This window comes from Salvelinus namaycush, unplaced genomic scaffold, assembly GCF_016432855.1.
Source record: "Salvelinus namaycush isolate Seneca unplaced genomic scaffold, SaNama_1.0 Scaffold195, whole genome shotgun sequence".
Classification (NCBI taxonomy): Eukaryota; Metazoa; Chordata; class Actinopteri; order Salmoniformes; family Salmonidae; genus Salvelinus; species Salvelinus namaycush.
Window position 1 is genome coordinate 164,127 of NW_024058730.1, and position 18,989 is coordinate 183,115.

The 18,989-nt window shown below is 43.6% G+C and overlaps 1 protein-coding gene across 2 annotated transcripts in view; it reads right to left on the reverse strand.

The window, feature by feature from the left end:
- Positions 1–1,358: 1,358 nt before the first annotated feature.
- Positions 1,359–18,989, reverse strand: part of LOC120037876 (troponin T, fast skeletal muscle isoforms-like) — a 35,428-nt gene continuing 17,797 nt past the window's right edge. For both annotated transcript variants that reach the window (XM_038983841.1, XM_038983842.1), the window contains 5 exons: positions 9,597–9,710; positions 8,194–8,306; positions 7,877–7,967; positions 5,135–5,175; positions 1,359–1,684 (listed from right to left, as the gene is read on the reverse strand). In XM_038983841.1, the coding sequence (XP_038839769.1) occupies positions 1,648–1,684; positions 5,135–5,175; positions 7,877–7,967; positions 8,194–8,306; positions 9,597–9,710 (396 nt within the window). In that variant the 3' untranslated portion in view covers positions 1,359–1,647. The remainder of the gene's footprint in view (positions 1,685–5,134; positions 5,176–7,876; positions 7,968–8,193; positions 8,307–9,596; positions 9,711–18,989) is intronic.

An 18,989-nucleotide genomic window follows, 5' to 3' on the forward strand; every position in this document is an offset into this window, starting at 1 on the left:
GTGTATTATTTAACTTTTGTACACCTGTGGTGTTCCTGGTCAAAAATGACGGGTCATTAGAAATGAATGGGTGAGACTACAATTAGTGTGTAAAATTGAGTTCAGGCACATGCCCATTCATCAGATGGACACACTTCCTCTCCCAGACCCCCACATGCCTCACTCCCCTTCTTGGCTTCCATGGCAACCCCCACGGGAACCTTTCTCCAATAGAATCTTTCCCCCACGGGAACCACACCTGTTGGCATTCTCACAAACAATCGCAATATTGTTTCAATAACATATAGAAGCTTTTCTCGCAGCTCTGGTATATAAAGCCTTTTTGAGGCCTTGCTCACAATTCATTCTGTGGCAGCACAATGACCAAACGATATACTGTATGTGAGGCTCTTGATCATATCGTTGATCATGGCACTTGTTATACTTTGACACAAATTATTATGTGATAAATAACACAATATATTTCACCTGAGTATTTGTTATAGTCAAAATAATCCATACATTATGCTTTTTTTTAACTCAAAAACGAGTTTTATGAGCTCAGGTCAATGAGGCCTACAGGCCATAAATAGCAAATAGACGTTCAAAACGTGTAATGTTCACAAGAACTTAAGTTGATAAAAAGATCTAACACAACATTAGGTGATAATATATCTGTATTATTATGGACTTATAATCAGCTATAATGGGGTGGTCATTTTGGACCCGGAACACATAATTGATTATCATGAAACGAACACAACAGGAGGGTTAAAGGCGTTGTGCCAGTAACTGAAATACAGCTGGTTCAAACGCCGACATGGCGAGGAGACAAGGACAAAACGTCGCTCCGCTAAATCAGCTTCTGATAAATGATTTAAATGTAACATTAAACGAAAGCTATCACATTTTTTGGGAATTTTGAGAAGTTGCATAGATTCTAATGTTTTATTCGTTTTTATCGAATACATGATGACATTTTACTGACGTGTATTTCGTCTTTGCCCTGTTCCGCTGTTAGGTCTATCGAATAAGCTTACTTAAAAAAGCCAATCGTATTTTTACCATTTCAGTGGTAATTAAATCTAGGTTTATGATTTTACAGAGAGCCTACAGTGAGAGATCTTACAAATTCTCATAGAGAAATGACCAATAGGCTACATATTGATTTTGGATATCTGGATTCTAGAAAAAAAAAAAATCTTATTTGAAAATAAAATATCAAAATCATGGAAGACTTGTAAACCCACCTGAGTTCGGCTACTGTCGCTTCACAAGAGTAGGCCCACCCAAACTGTATTGCGCGACGTTAAAGTAAATAACATGTGTTTTATTGCGCTGCGAACAGTTAACACACAACAGCAACACACACACACATGAAGCGTCACTCTTTTTTATTTACAAAAAAAAATACCACGATGAGAAGCTAACGACAGTCCGGTGTGAGAGGACAGGACATGAGAAGAATGCGACTGTGACAACATAATTCACATAACACGAAAGCAGACAGTAGAACATCCAGTGCAGCTCGTCGGTTCCATGACATGGCTCTAGCCGGGGTCTGGATGGCTGTGGCGGGCAGAGGCAGAGGCAGTTGTCCCTGCCGGTACAGAAGTGGGCAGCATGGCAGACGCACGCCGGTGCTGAGGCCTCTGCGGGCGGCGCAGTTTACTTTCTGCGGCGGGCTGCGGCTCCCTTCTTGCTGCTGCAATGCGCCAACAGTGCAAACACACGTCAGGGGTCCTGTTCTGTTTTGTAGGTAATGCCCTCTAGTGTCAAGCATTGGCTTTAAACAGCAGCCAATGACATAGTCCCCTTGGTGAACCATAGTCAGAATGTATGATTTATTTACATGTTTAGGATACCACACCACGTGTAAATTAGAATATCCAAAATGGTCTATGGGCCAACATTAGTTCTGAGGTCAGGAGGCACTATTCTTTACAACGTTATTACCACCGTGAGAGTAAATCGTATTTTAAAAGAAGCCTATCATACAAGGAAAAAATAAGTTATGTTTCATTTGATTCTTTGTTCAAAATGTTGGACTATCTTTTAAGCTATCCTAGATAGAGTGTTATATTCAGTATACTATTGTAAAACACAGTGGCTGCCGTGTTCAGTATACTATTGTAAAACACAGTGGATGTCGTGTTCAGTATACTATTGTAAAACACAGTGGCTGCCGTGTTCAGTATACTATTGTAAAACACAGTGGCTGCCGTGTTCAGTATACTATTGTAAAACACAGTGGCTGTCGTGTTCAGTAAACTATTGTAAAACACAGCAGATGTCATGTTCAGTATGTTATTGTAAAACACAGTAGATGTCATGTTCAGTATACTATTGTAAAACACAGCAGATGTCATGTTGACCAGTGTTAGCTAGTTTTAGTCACACTCACACATTTAGATGTAGTTGACCATGCTGCAATACAATGTCAAGCTGATTCCATACTTAGCTCAGTTATATCAGATGGTAAACTATATAAAGTATCCCATCGAGACAAACCAGCTCAGGGAGAGATCCATATACAGAAATACTATAAGTATACTATTTGTCATCCTTGAAGAATGAAAGTTCTCCACACGTGACTCATCCACCCAGACTCAGACAGACAGATAGGAAAGAAATTAAGGTAAGAAATGAATGTGGGCTACAATGTTTGGTAGGCCAATGTTAATTGATCAATCTTGAAGAATACTTGGGCTAATGAAAGAGCAAGTGGTGAAACGTTCAATGCTTCACAAGTACTTCCAGTAGCTGGGGATGATGTGGTACTTCCTGTTGACATATTATGCTGTTGCGCCTCACTTCCTGTTGACATATTATAGTGTTGAGCCTCACTTCCTGTTGACATATTATACTGTTGAGACTCACTTCCTATTGACATATTATAGTGTTGAGCCTCACTTCCTGTTGACATATTATGCTGTTGAGACTCACTTCCTATTGACATATTATAGTGTTGAGCCTCACTTCCTGTTGACATATTATAGTGTTGAGCCTCACTTCCTATTGACATATTATAGTGTTGAGCCTCACTTCCTATTGACATATTATAGTGTTGAGCCTCACTTCCTATTGACATATTATAGTGTTGAGCCTCACTTCCTATTGACATATTATAGTGTTGAGCCTCACTTCCTATTGACATATTATAGTGTTGAGCCTCACTTCCTATTGACATATTATAGTGTTGAGCCTCACTTCCTATTGACATATTATACTGTTGAGCCTCACTTCCTATTGACATATTATAGCGTTGAGCCTCACTTCCTGTTGACATATTATACTGTTGAGACTCACTTCCTATTGACATATTATAGCGTTGAGCCTCACTTCCTGTTGACATATTATAGTGTTGAGCCTCACTTCCTATTGACATATTATAGCGTTGAGACTCACTTCCTGTTGACATATTATAGTGTTGAGCCTCACTTCCTATTGACATATTATAGTGTTGAGCCTCACTTCCTATTGACATATTATAGTGTTGAGCCTCACTTCCTATTGACATATTATAGTGTTGAGCCTCACTTCCTATTGACATATTATAGTGTTGAGCCTCACTTCCTATTGACATATTATAGTGTTGAGCCTCACTTCCTATTGACATATTATAGTGTTGAGCCTCACTTCCTATTGACATATTATAGTGTTGAGCCTCACTTCCTATTGACATATTATACTGTTGAGCCTCACTTCCTATTGACATATTATAGTGTTGAGCCTCACTTCCTGTTGACATATTATACTGTTGAGACTCACTTCCTATTGACATATTATAGCGTTGAGCCTCACTTCCTATTGACATATTATAGTGTTGAGCCTCACTTCCTATTGACATATTATAGCGTTGAGCCTCACTTCCTATTGACATATTATAGTGTTGAGCCTCACTTCCTATTGACATATTATAGCGTTGAGCCTCACTTCCTATTGACATATTATAGTGTTGAGCCTCACTTCCTATTGACATATTATAGCGTTGAGCCTCACTTCCTATTGACATATTATACTGTTGAGCCTCACTTCCTGTTGACATATTATACTGTTGAGCCTCACTTCCTATTGACATATTATAGTGTTGAGCCTCACTTCCTGTTGACATATTATACTGTTGAGACTCACTTCCTGTTGACATATTATGCTGTTGAGACTCACTTCCTATTGACATATTATACTGTTGAGACTCACTTCCTATTGACATATTATACTGTTGAGACTCACTTCCTATTGACATATTATACTGTTGAGACTCACTTCCTATTGACATATTATAGTGTTGAGCCTCACTTCCTATTGACATATTATAGTGTTGAGACTCACTTCCTATTGACATATTATAGTGTTGAGACTCACTTCCTATTGACATATTATAGTGTTGAGACTCACTTCCTATTGCCATATTATAGTGTTGAGCCTCACTTCCTTTGCCTCTGAAGCAGCCCTTGCAGTACATAGACAACAACACAGAGCCATACTGTATAGAACTAGAGTTCTGATGTAGACTGTACAGTACTTCTCACTGTTGTATGACATGATGATGATAATTTGATGGAACCGCCGTAGAGAAATGTTGTTAAATACCTCTCCTCTGGTACGGTCGAGATAAGTCACTCGTTATTGGCTAGTCTCGTAAGATGGATGGTGTTTCAGGGGGTCAGCAATGGAATTATTTTAAAAAAATTACTACGCACGACACTTCAGTGTTTTGCAATGGCCTACCTTTTATGCAAAAACAAAATGTCCGCCTTGTAAACCTGTTGTAAGGACATTTTGTGTGCTTCTTAGTAGAACAGTCATGCCTTAGTGTTGCAGAAGTGAGCCGTATAATGTTGACCAACACAACTCTTTGTCAAGCCCTCTTCTAACTCTGACCAGAATTAAAGTGTTATGACAACGCCTTTCATTATTCATTATTAGGACATGCATCAGATCAGGTTATCATACTGTCTGTCTCTGAGGAGTGAAGAGAGTGTTTTTTTGTCCCAAATGGCACCCTATTCCCTATATTGTGCACTACTTTTGATCGGAACCCTATGGGCCCTGGTCAAAAGTAGTGCACTATATTCGGAATAAGGTTCCATTTGGGACGCAGGCAATGACTGGGAGAGGAAGGAATTCTGAGGGAGTGGGAGGCAGTACTTACTGTTTCTGAAGCTCATCAATACGATTTCTGAGAGAGATGACCTGAAAACAACACATGAGCGTGTTTAAACCAATCAGAAGCAGCAGGGAGGGGGGGGGGGGGCGTTACATTTGACCCCTGACCTCTGGGTCATTAGTAACACCTTTAAAGAGACAGCAGTAGTCCTACTGGAACGACCTGTTGGCCTGAGGTGGGCAACCAAGAGTACTCTCACTGACACACATACCCACTACAGCAGTAGTGAATACTAGTGTCTGGATCAGCTCAGGCAATATCTTCACAAGGATTGTAGTTGATCTGATGTCGTTAAATCACAGGAGGTGAGGACGGCTGACACTCGTAAACACCGGAACGGAGCGAATGGAATGGCATCAAACACATTTCATCAAAACACGTGCGTTTAATGTATTTGATTCCAATCCAACCATCCTACTCCAGCAATTACCACAATTTCCTCCCCAATTAAAGTGTTGGACTAGTAACCGAAAGGTTGCAAGATCAAATCCCCGAGCTGACAAGGTAAAAATCTGTCGTTCTGCCCCTGAACAAGGCAGTTAACCCACTGTTCCTAGGCCGTCATTGAAAAGAAGAGTTTGTTCTTAACTGATTTTCCTGGTTAAATAAAGGTAAAAAAGAAAAGAGCAGAACCCCTTTGTCTCACCATCTGGTGAATGTACCTACCACTGATGTAACTGTAAGGGCTGGTTTACCAGACACAGATTAAGCCTAATCCTGGCCTAAAAAAAAACAGATCAATTGAGAATCTCCAGTTACATGTGTCTGGGAAACGGACCCTAAATGCATAATTAGCCTGTGTGTGCACAAAGTTGATCATTGTAATAATAACTTGTTTTTGCCTGAAACATGATTTTCAGCATTGCCTTCTGTCTGAAAGACAACCGTCAGATCCTTACAGAAGGAGAGAAAGCGTTTACCCTCTGATTATAAATCAGTGGCCTTCTGTCTGAAAGACAACAGTCAGATCCTTACAGAAGGAGAGAAAGCATTTACCCTCTGATTATAAATCAGTGGCCTTCTATCTGAAAGACAACCGTCAGATCCTTACAGAAGGAGAGAAAGCATTTACCCTCTGATTATAAATCAGTGGCCCTCTGTCTGAAAGACAACCGTCAGATCCTTACAGAAGGAGAGAAAACGTTTACCCTCTGATTATAAATCAGTGGCCTTCTGTCTGAAAGACAACCGTCAGATCCTTACAGAAGGAGAGAAAACGTTTACCCTCTGATTATAAATCAGTGGCCTTCTGTCTGAAAGACAACAGTCAGATCCTTCCAGAAGGAGAGAAAGCATTTACCCTCTGATTATAAATCAGTGGCCTTCTGTCTGAAAGACAACCGTCAGATCCTTACAGAAGGAGAGAAAACGTTTACCCTCTGATTATAAATCAGTGGCCTTCTGTCTGAAAGACAACCGTCAGATCCTTACAGAAGGAGAGAAAGCGTTTACCCTCTGATTATAAATCAGTGGCCTTCTGTCTGAAAGACAACCGTCAGATCCTTACAGGAGAGAAAACGTTTACCCTCTGATTATAAATCAGTGGCCTTCTGTCTGAAAGACAACCGTCAGATCCTTACAGAAGGAGAGAAAACGTTTACCCTCTGATTATAAATCAGTGGCCTTCTGTCTGAAAGACAACCGTCAGATCCTTACAGAAGGAGAGCAAACGTTTACCCTCTGATTATAAATCAGTAGTCAATAAAATAAATAAGAGCACAATAGCACAGCTTTTTACCAAAACAGGGGCGGGAGTACACTTTGTTATTGTTTCAATTGCTGATTGCCACTTTAATTTCAATTTACTTCCTGAATTGTCTGAATTCAAATTTAAATTGACCCTGAACCATTTAGACCATAATAAATATAATTATTATAACAATAACAAAGCGTACACCCACCCAATGTTCCGGCACTGAGCAAAGTTCAGGTCTGCTGAGGTACAAACTGGAACGTTGTGAATATTCTGTGCAACTTCCAGGGCGCATTTACAGTGAACACTGAGGCTGTACCTGCTTTAAGTTACAGTTTCAGACAGTGGTCAAGTAGGCTGCTGCGGCTATTTGATCCTAATGTAGTCCTACCAGAGTGGCCTACCATCAAAAACTAGGCCTATATATTACCGTCGCAAGGCATATGAATTAACAGCAAACAAAGCAATTATCACAACACATACGTTGTAATATGGCCATACAGAAATGGTTTGTCGAGATCGGTGTGGAAGATCTTGACTGGCCTGCACAGAGCCCTGACCTCAACCCCATTGAACACCTTTGGGGATGAATTGGAACGCTGACTGCGGGCCAGGACTAATCGTCCAACATCAGTGCCCGACCTCACTAATTCTCTTGTGGCTGAATGGAAGCACGTCCCCGCAGCAATGTTCCATCCTCTAGTGGAAAGCCTTCGCAGCAGAGTGGAGGCTGTTATAGCAGCAAAGGGCAAGGACCAACTCCATATTAATGCCCATGATTTTGTAATGAGATGTTCGACGAGCAGGTGCCCACATACTTTTGGCCATGTAGTGTATGTAGCTACTACAGATTTCCCCTTTAAATTATGTGGAGAGAAAAAAAATCGTTAAAATATATATATTTTTTTATTGTATTAAAAAAATACTTAATTGAAAGTGAATTGACTCCAACCCTAATGTATAATATCGGTCATTTTGCACAGTATCTCTATGGAAGAAGCACATTAAAAATGTAAATGTAAAAAATCACTCACCTCATACTTCTGCCTCTTGAGTTTCTCAATGTGTTCATACTTCTCAGACTCCAGTTGGTGCATCCATTCCCATAGATCCTTAGCCTTGTCCCTGAAAAGGACAAAACATTCAGGAGGATGGCTTAAAAACGGCACATTTCTGTCATCTGAAAATGACAATAGTGAAATGAAGTATTCTCATAGTCCTAGAGATGTCTACAAGGAACATTCTAGTTCCTCTACAACCATGTCACACGGCTCAGGTTCAGGACTCACTGCCTCTTTTACTAACACAGAAACAAATATATCCACATCTCCCACCGAGACTAATATCTTACTTGAGCTTGTCCTCGTTCAGATGGTCGATGTTGAGGGGCTTGCGTCGCTCCACCAGGATCTTCTTCTTCTTCTCTCTCTCCGTCTGCTTCTTACCTCCTCTCTTAGTGTCAGCCTGGGAGGTGACAGAGCAACGGCAACCGGTTCAGAGACACACACACACAGGGAATATAGCCTGGCTGCCCATCCACATCACTCAGGCTCAACGTCACGTGCCTGTAATGTTTCTTCTGGATCTCTTTGAGAAAGCGAACACATTCTGACCCGTTCTGATTGGTCCCAGAAACCGATGGGTTGGGACAGAGTTGGCGTACACGAATAAATGAATCGCGTCATTTTTTGACGTCAGCACAAACGACTTCTAGGATGGCGGGTTCAGACAGATGAATGGGGCGATCGATAGAACAACGTAATTAAATTCAGGATGAGTCGTCAGGCAATGGGAAATAAGGGCGGCCATTTTAGATTTCATCTAGGTCTGTGTTGAACAAGAGGTTCAGAGCTACAGCTCATGATGACAAACAATCTGTAACTTCAATCATGTGATGTCTCTCTGTCATTATCTTCCAATCATGTTACGTCTCTCTCTGTCATTATCTTCCAATCATGTTACGTTGTTATATGATGCGTGTCGTTTCATGGAACCAACTAGGACTGAAGCATCCACTAATTAAACATTAAAACGTGTTTCCAGAAAAGCAGGTTGGCTGTGATGAAGACAGGTCCATGTTTTACAAAGAAGTACACTCTATATGTAGGGAACAAGGTAGTGCACTATATATGTAGGGAACAGGATAGTACACTCTATATGTAGGTGGTACACTCTATATGCAGGGAATTGGGTAGTGCACTCTATATGTAGGGAACAGGATAGTACACTCTTTATGTAGGTGGTACACTCTATATGTAGGGAACAAGGTAGTGCACTCTATATGTAGGGAACAGGATAGTACACTCTTTATGTAGGTGGTACACTCTATATGTAGGGAACAAGGTAGTGCACTCTATATGTAGGGAACAGGATAGTACACTCTTTATGTAGGTGGTACACTCTATATGTAGGGAACAAGGTAGAGCTCTCTATATGTAGGGAACAAGGTACTGCACTCCCGAGTGGCGCAGCGGTCTAAGGCACTGCATCTCAGTGCTAGAGCCATCACTACAGACCCTGGTTTAATTCCAGGCTGTATCACAACTGGCCGTGATTAGAAGTCCCATAGGGTGGCGCACAATTGGCCCAGTGTCGTCCGGGTTGTGGTTTGGCTGGGTGTAGGCCGCCATTGAAATTAAGAATTTGCTCTTAATTGACTTGCATAGTTAAATAAAAAAAATATGATGGAAACGAGGAGCATTTTGAGAGGCCCTGGACATGTGTTTAGCATGGTGTGTGTGGAGGTCACCTGACCTTCTGCAGTGAGCTGCTATAGCTGGAGCCCATGTTGGTCAGAGCTGACTTCTTCTTAGCGTCATCATCAGCCTTTCTCCTTTGATCCATCTCCTCCTTCTTCAGCCTCTCCTCCTGTACAAGCACCCACAACACCCACGTTAAGCACCCACAACTCCCACGTTAAGTAACCACAACACCCACGTTAAGTAACCACAACACCCACGTTAAGTAACCACAACACCCACGTTAAGCACCCACAACACCCACGTTAAGTACCCACAACACCCACGTTAAGTAACCACAACTCCCACGTTAAGCACCCACAACACCCACGTTAAGTAACCACAACTCCCACGTTAAGCAACCACAACACCCACGTTAAGTACCCACAACACCCACGTTAAGTAACCACAACACCCACGTTAAGTAACCACAACACCCACGTTAAGTACCCACAACACCCACGTTAAGTAACCACAACACCCACGTTAAGTAACCACAACTCCCACGTTAAGCACCCACAACACCCACGTTAAGTAACCACAACTCCCACGTTAAGCAACCACAACACCCACGTTAAGTACCCACAACACCCACGTTAAGTAACCACAACACCCACGTTAAGTAACCACAACACCCACGTTAAGTACCCACAACACCCACGTTAAGTACCCACAACACCCACGTTAAGTAACCACAACACCCACGTTAAGTAACCACAACACCCACGTTAAGTAACCACAACACCCACGTTAAGTAACCACAACACCCACGTTAAGTACCCACAACACCCACGTTAAGTACCCACAACACCCACGTTAAGTACCCACAACACCCACGTTAAGCACCCACAACACCCATGTTAAGTACCCACAACACCCACGTTAAGTACCCACAACACCCACGTTAAGTACCCACAACACCCACGTTAAGTACCCACAACACCCACGTTAAGTAACCACAACTCCCACGTTAAGTAACCACAACACCCACGTTAAGTAACCACAACTCCCACGTTAAGTAACCACAACTCCCACGTTAAGTAACCACAATACCCACGTTAAGTAACCACAACACCCACGTTAAGTAACCACAACTCCCACGTTAAGTAACCACAACACCCACGTTAAGTAACCACAACTCCCACGTTAAGCAACCACAACACCGACGTTAAGTACCCACAACACCCACGTTAAGTAACCACAACTCCCACGTTAAGTAACCACAACACCCACGTTAAGTAACCACAACTCCCACGTTAAGTAACCACAACACCCACGTTAAGTAACCACAACTCCCACGTTAAGTAACCACAACTCCCACGTTAAGCACCCACAACACCCACGTTAAGCACCCACAACACCCACGTTAAGTAACCACAACACCCACGTTAAGTAACCACAACTCCCACGTTAAGTACCCACAACACCCACGTTAAGTAACCACAACACCCACGTTAAGCACCCACAACACCCACGTTAAGTAACCACAACACCCACGTTAAGCACCCACAACACCCACGTTAAGTAACCACAACACCCACGTTAAGTAACCACAACACCCACGTTAAGTAACCACAACACCCACGTTAAGTACCCACAACACCCACGTTAAGTACCCACAACACCCACGTTAAGCACCCACAACACCCACGTTAAGTAACCACAACACCCACGTTAAGTAACCACAACACCCACGTTAAGTAACCACAATACCCACGTTAAGCACCCACAACACCCACGTTAAGTAACCACAACACCCACGTTAAGTAACCACAACACCCACGTTAAGCACCCACAACACCCACGTTAAGCAACCACAATACCCACGTTAAGTAACCACAACACCCACGTTAAGTAACCACAACACCCACGTTAAGTACCCACAACACCCACGTTAAGTAACCACAACACCCACGTTAAGTAACCACAACACCCACGTTAAGTACCCACAACACCCACGTTAAGTAACCACAACACCCACGTTAAGTAACCACAACACCCACGTTAAGTAACCACAACACCCACGTTAAGTAACCACAACACCCACGTTAAGTAACCACAACTCCCACGTTAAGTAACCACAACACCCACGTTAAGTAACCACAACTCCCACGTTAAGTACCCACAACACCCACGTTAAGTAACCACAACACCCACGTTAAGTAACCACAACACCCACGTTAAGTACCCACAACACCCACGTTAAGTACCCACAACACCCACGTTAAGCACCCACAACTCCCACGTTAAGCACCCACAACACCCACGTTAAGTACCCACAACACCCACGTTAAGCAACCACAACTCCCACGTTAAGTAACCACAACTCCCACGTTAAGCACCCACAACACCCACGTTAAGTAACCACAACACCCACGTTAAGTAACCACAACTCCCACGTTAAGTAACCACAATACCCACGTTAAGTAACCACAACACCCACGTTAAGCACCCACAACACCCACGTTAAGTAACCACAACTCCCACGTTAAGCACCCACAACACCCACGTTAAGTACCCACAACACCCACGTTAAGCAACCACAACTCCCACGTTAAGTAACCACAACACCCACGTTAAGCACCCACAACACCCACGTTAAGTAACCACAACACCCACGTTAAGTAACCACAACTCCCACGTTAAGTAACCACAACTCCCACGTTAAGCACCCACAATACCCACGTTAAGCACCCACAACACCCACGTTAAGTAACCACAACACCCATGTTAAGTAACCACAACACCCACGTTAAGCAACCACAACACCCACGTTAAGCACCCACAACACCCACGTTAAGTAACCACAACACCCACGTTAAGTAACCACAACACCCACGTTAAGCAACCACAATACCCACGTTAAGTAACCACAACTCCCACGTTAAGCACCCACAACACCCACGTTAAGTAACCACAACACCCATGTTAAGTACCCACAATACCCACGTTAAGTAACCACAACACCCACGTTAAGTAACCACAACTCCCACGTTAAGTAACCACAACACCCACGTTAAGTAACCACAACACCCACGTTAAGTAACCACAACACCCACGTTAAGTACCCACAACACCCACGTTAAGCACCCACAACACCCACGTTAAGCACCCACAACACCCACGTTAAGTAACCACAACACCCACGTTAAGTAACCACAACACCCACGTTAAGTAACCACAACTCCCACGTTAAGCACCCACAACACCCACGTTAAGTAACCACAACACCCACGTTAAGTAACCACAACACCCACGTTAAGTAACCACAACACCCACGTTAAGTAACCACAACACCCACGTTAAGTAACCACAACTCCCACGTTAAGCACCCACAACACCCACGTTAAGTACCCACAACTCCCACGTTAAGTAACCACAACACCCACGTTAAGTACCCACAACACCCACGTTAAGTACCCACAACACCCACGTTAAGTAACCACAACACCCACGTTAAGTAACCACAACACCCACGTTAAGTAACCACAACACCCACGTTAAGCACCCACAACACCCACGTTAAGTACCCACAACACCCACGTTAAGTACCCACAACACCCACGTTAAGTAACCACAACACCCACGTTAAGCACCCACAACACCCACGTTAAGTACCCACAACACCCACGTTAAGTAACCACAACACCCACGTTAAGTAACCACAACTCCCACGTTAAGCACCCACAACACCCACGTTAAGTAACCACAACACCCACGTTAAGTAACCACAACTCCCACGTTAAGTAACCACAACACCCACGTTAAGTAACCACAACACCCACGTTAAGTAACCACAACACCCACGTTAAGTAACCACAACTCCCACGTTAAGTAACCACAACACCCACGTTAAGTAACCACAACACCCACGTTAAGTACCCACAACACCCACGTTAAGTAACCACAACTCCCACGTTAAGTAACCACAACTCCCACGTTAAGTAACCACAACACCCACGTTAAGTAACCACAACACCCACGTTAAGTACCCACAACACCCACGTTAAGCAACCACAATACCCACGTTAAGTAACCACAACACCCACGTTAAGTAACCACAACACCCACGTTAAGTAACCACAACACCCACGTTAAGCAACCACAACTCCCACGTTAAGTAACCACAACACCCACGTTAAGTAACCACAACACCCACGTTAAGTAACCACAACACCCACGTTAAGTAACCACAACTCCCACGTTAAGTAACCACAACACCCACGTTAAGTAACCACAACACCCACGTTAAGTAACCACAACACCCACGTTAAGTACCCACAACACCCACGTTAAGTACCCACAACACCCACGTTAAGTACCCACAACACCCACGTTAAGTAACCACAACACCCACGTTAAGTAACCACAACTCCCACGTTAAGCACCCACAACACCCACGTTAAGTAACCACAACACCCACGTTAAGTAACCACAACTCCCACGTTAAGTAACCACAATACCCACGTTAAGTAACCACAACACCCACGTTAAGCACCCACAACACCCACGTTAAGTAACCACAACTCCCACGTTAAGCACCCACAACACCCACGTTAAGTACCCACAACACCCACGTTAAGCAACCACAACTCCCACGTTAAGTAACCACAACACCCACGTTAAGCACCCACAACACCCACGTTAAGTAACCACAACACCCACGTTAAGTAACCACAACTCCCACGTTAAGTAACCACAACTCCCACGTTAAGCACCCACAATACCCACGTTAAGCACCCACAACACCCACGTTAAGTAACCACAACACCCATGTTAAGTAACCACAACACCCACGTTAAGCAACCACAACACCCACGTTAAGCACCCACAACACCCACGTTAAGTAACCACAACACCCACGTTAAGTAACCACAACACCCACGTTAAGCAACCACAATACCCACGTTAAGTAACCACAACTCCCACGTTAAGCACCCACAACACCCACGTTAAGTAACCACAACACCCATGTTAAGTACCCACAATACCCACGTTAAGTAACCACAACACCCACGTTAAGTAACCACAACTCCCACGTTAAGTAACCACAACACCCACGTTAAGTAACCACAACACCCACGTTAAGTAACCACAACACCCACGTTAAGTACCCACAACACCCACGTTAAGCACCCACAACACCCACGTTAAGCACCCACAACACCCACGTTAAGTAACCACAACACCCACGTTAAGTAACCACAACACCCACGTTAAGTAACCACAACTCCCACGTTAAGCACCCACAACACCCACGTTAAGTAACCACAACACCCACGTTAAGTAACCACAACACCCACGTTAAGTAACCACAACACCCACGTTAAGTAACCACAACACCCACGTTAAGTAACCACAACTCCCACGTTAAGCACCCACAACACCCACGTTAAGTACCCACAACTCCCACGTTAAGTAACCACAACACCCACGTTAAGTACCCACAACACCCACGTTAAGTACCCACAACACCCACGTTAAGTAACCACAACACCCACGTTAAGTAACCACAACACCCACGTTAAGTAACCACAACACCCACGTTAAGCACCCACAACACCCACGTTAAGTACCCACAACACCCACGTTAAGTACCCACAACACCCACGTTAAGTAACCACAACACCCACGTTAAGCACCCACAACACCCACGTTAAGTACCCACAACACCCACGTTAAGTAACCACAACACCCACGTTAAGTAACCACAACTCCCACGTTAAGCACCCACAACACCCACGTTAAGTAACCACAACACCCACGTTAAGTAACCACAACTCCCACGTTAAGTAACCACAACACCCACGTTAAGTAACCACAACACCCACGTTAAGTAACCACAACACCCACGTTAAGTAACCACAACTCCCACGTTAAGTAACCACAACACCCACGTTAAGTAACCACAACACCCACGTTAAGTACCCACAACACCCACGTTAAGTAACCACAACTCCCACGTTAAGTAACCACAACTCCCACGTTAAGTAACCACAACACCCACGTTAAGTAACCACAACACCCACGTTAAGTACCCACAACACCCACGTTAAGCAACCACAATACCCACGTTAAGTAACCACAACACCCACGTTAAGTAACCACAACACCCACGTTAAGTAACCACAACACCCACGTTAAGCAACCACAACTCCCACGTTAAGTAACCACAACACCCACGTTAAGTAACCACAACACCCACGTTAAGTAACCACAACACCCACGTTAAGTAACCACAACTCCCACGTTAAGTAACCACAACACCCACGTTAAGTAACCACAACACCCACGTTAAGTAACCACAACACCCACGTTAAGTACCCACAACACCCACGTTAAGTACCCACAACACCCACGTTAAGTACCCACAACACCCACGTTAAGTAACCACAACACCCACGTTAAGTAACCACAACTCCCACGTTAAGCACCCACAACACCCACGTTAAGTAACCACAACTCCCACGTTAAGCACCCACAACACCCACGTTAAGTAACCACAACACCCACGTTAAGCACCCACAACACCCACGTTAAGTAACCACAACACCCACGTTAAGTAACCACAATACCCACGTTAAGTACCCACAACTCCCACGTTAAGCACCCACAACTCCCACGTTAAGCACCCACAACACCCACGTTAAGTAACCACAACACCCACGTTAAGTAACCACAACACCCACGTTAAGTAACCACAACTCCCACGTTAAGCACCCACAACACCCACGTTAAGTAACCACAACTCCCACGTTAAGCACCCACAACACCCACGTTAAGTAACCACAACACCCACGTTAAGCACCCACAACACCCACGTTAAGTAACCACAACACCCACGTTAAGTAACCACAATACCCACGTTAAGTACCCACAACTCCCACGTTAAGCACCCACAACTCCCACGTTAAGCACCCACAACACCCACGTTAAGTACCCACAACACCCACGTTAAGTAACCACAACACCCACGTTAAGTAACCACAACTCCCACGTTAAGCACCCACAACACCCACGTTAAGTAACCACAACACCCACGTTAAGTAACCACAACTCCCACGTTAAGTAACCACAACACCCACGTTAAGTAACCACAACACCCACGTTAAGTAACCACAACACCCACGTTAAGTAACCACAACTCCCACGTTAAGTAACCACAACACCCACGTTAAGTAACCACAACACCCACGTTAAGTACCCACAACACCCACGTTAAGTAACCACAACTCCCACGTTAAGTAACCACAACTCCCACGTTAAGTAACCACAACACCCACGTTAAGTAACCACAACACCCACGTTAAGTACCCACAACACCCACGTTAAGCAACCACAATACCCACGTTAAGTAACCACAACACCCACGTTAAGTAACCACAACACCCACGTTAAGTAACCACAACACCCACGTTAAGCAACCACAACTCCCACGTTAAGTAACCACAACACCCACGTTAAGTAACCACAACACCCACGTTAAGTAACCACAACACCCACGTTAAGTAACCACAACTCCCACGTTAAGTAACCACAACACCCACGTTAAGTAACCACAACACCCACGTTAAGTAACCACAACACCCACGTTAAGTACCCACAACACCCACGTTAAGTACCCACAACACCCACGTTAAGTACCCACAACACCCACGTTAAGTAACCACAACACCCACGTTAAGTAACCACAACTCCCACGTTAAGCACCCACAACACCCACGTTAAGTAACCACAACTCCCACGTTAAGCACCCACAACACCCACGTTAAGTAACCACAACACCCACGTTAAGCACCCACAACACCCACGTTAAGTAACCACAACACCCACGTTAAGTAACCACAATACCCACGTTAAGTACCCACAACTCCCACGTTAAGCACCCACAACTCCCACGTTAAGCACCCACAACACCCACGTTAAGTAACCACAACACCCACGTTAAGTAACCACAATACCCACTTGCGACTACAGGGGGTGCTGTTCCGAATTAGCATTTTGTCGTCTCCAAATTAAACTGCCTAGTACTCAATTCTTGCTCGTACAATATGCATATTATTAATTCTATTGGAAAGAAAACACTTTCTAGTTTCATACAAAGTTGGAATGATGTCTGTGGGTGACCCAGAACTCTTTCTACAGCGAAATCCATGACAGACAGTGAAAGGTCTGAGAGCGAAGCTCTGGTTTCAGATCAGTTTTTAAGGTCTCTGTCTATCCTATGGAACGACACGAACTGCACCCGCCTTCCCCTGGATGTCAGTAACCAATGAGAAGTGGAATGGGCCTTCTCCGTAGCTCTCAGAGGTTATAAAAGACCAAGGAGTGAGAGTAGCCCCCCTTTCGACGCTCGCCCTTACGCAGGAAGGGACCTCCGGACGCCATTTTCACAGGCTCGGTTATCAACTTGAAATGTATCCGTCTGTAATTTAATTCGATATAGGACTTAGAAACATCATAAGGTAGTTAATTTAAACCGTTTTATAGGAAATTATATCCGTTTAGTGCGATTTTGAGGAATTTCTTTGTTGTGCACTCTGAAACTTTGGACACGTTTTGAGGTCCCGTTCGATCGTTAGTGGATATTTCGAAGGACAGAGGACATCTATCGACCAAAAGACGTTTATAACATAGAAAGGATACATTGCCCAAGAATATGATGGAAGAACAGCTCATAGTAAGCAATATTTAATATGATAAATTGTTGTTCTGTCGAAATATTTTAAACGCATATTTCGCCATTTTGTTTGGTGTAGCTTCACTTGGCGAACCCTGTATTGAAAAGTAAGGATAATTTTACAAATGTAAATCAGCGGTTGCATTAAGAACTAATTTGTCTTTCGATTCCTGTCAACCCTGTATTTTTTAGTCAAGTATATGATTAGCTTTCAATTAAACTAGATCACTCTGATAGATGACGTCAGACATATTGAGGCTTGATTTCCTAGTATTTTTATTGTGTAACCACGGTTTTGTATGGCTAAATATGCACCTTTTCGAACAAACTGTATATGTATGTTGTAAAATGATGTTACAGGAGTGTCATCGGAAGAATTCTGAGAAGGTTAGTGAAAAAATTAATATCTTTTGGCGATGTTGACGTTATAGCGCTCTTTGGCTGGAATCGATGCTCTGGTAACGTTTGCACATGTAGTATGCTAACTTATCGATTTATTGTGTTTTCGCTGAAAAACGCTTAGAAAATCTGAAATATGGTCTGAAATCACAAGAACTGGGTCTTTCCATTGCTATGCTTTGTCTATTTTTATGAAATGTTTTATGATGAGTAAATTGGTCATACACGTTGCTCTATCTAGTAATTCTAGTCGATTTGTGATGGTCGGTGCAATTGTAAACTGTGATTTCTACCTGAAATATGCACTTTTTTCTAACAAAAACTATCCTA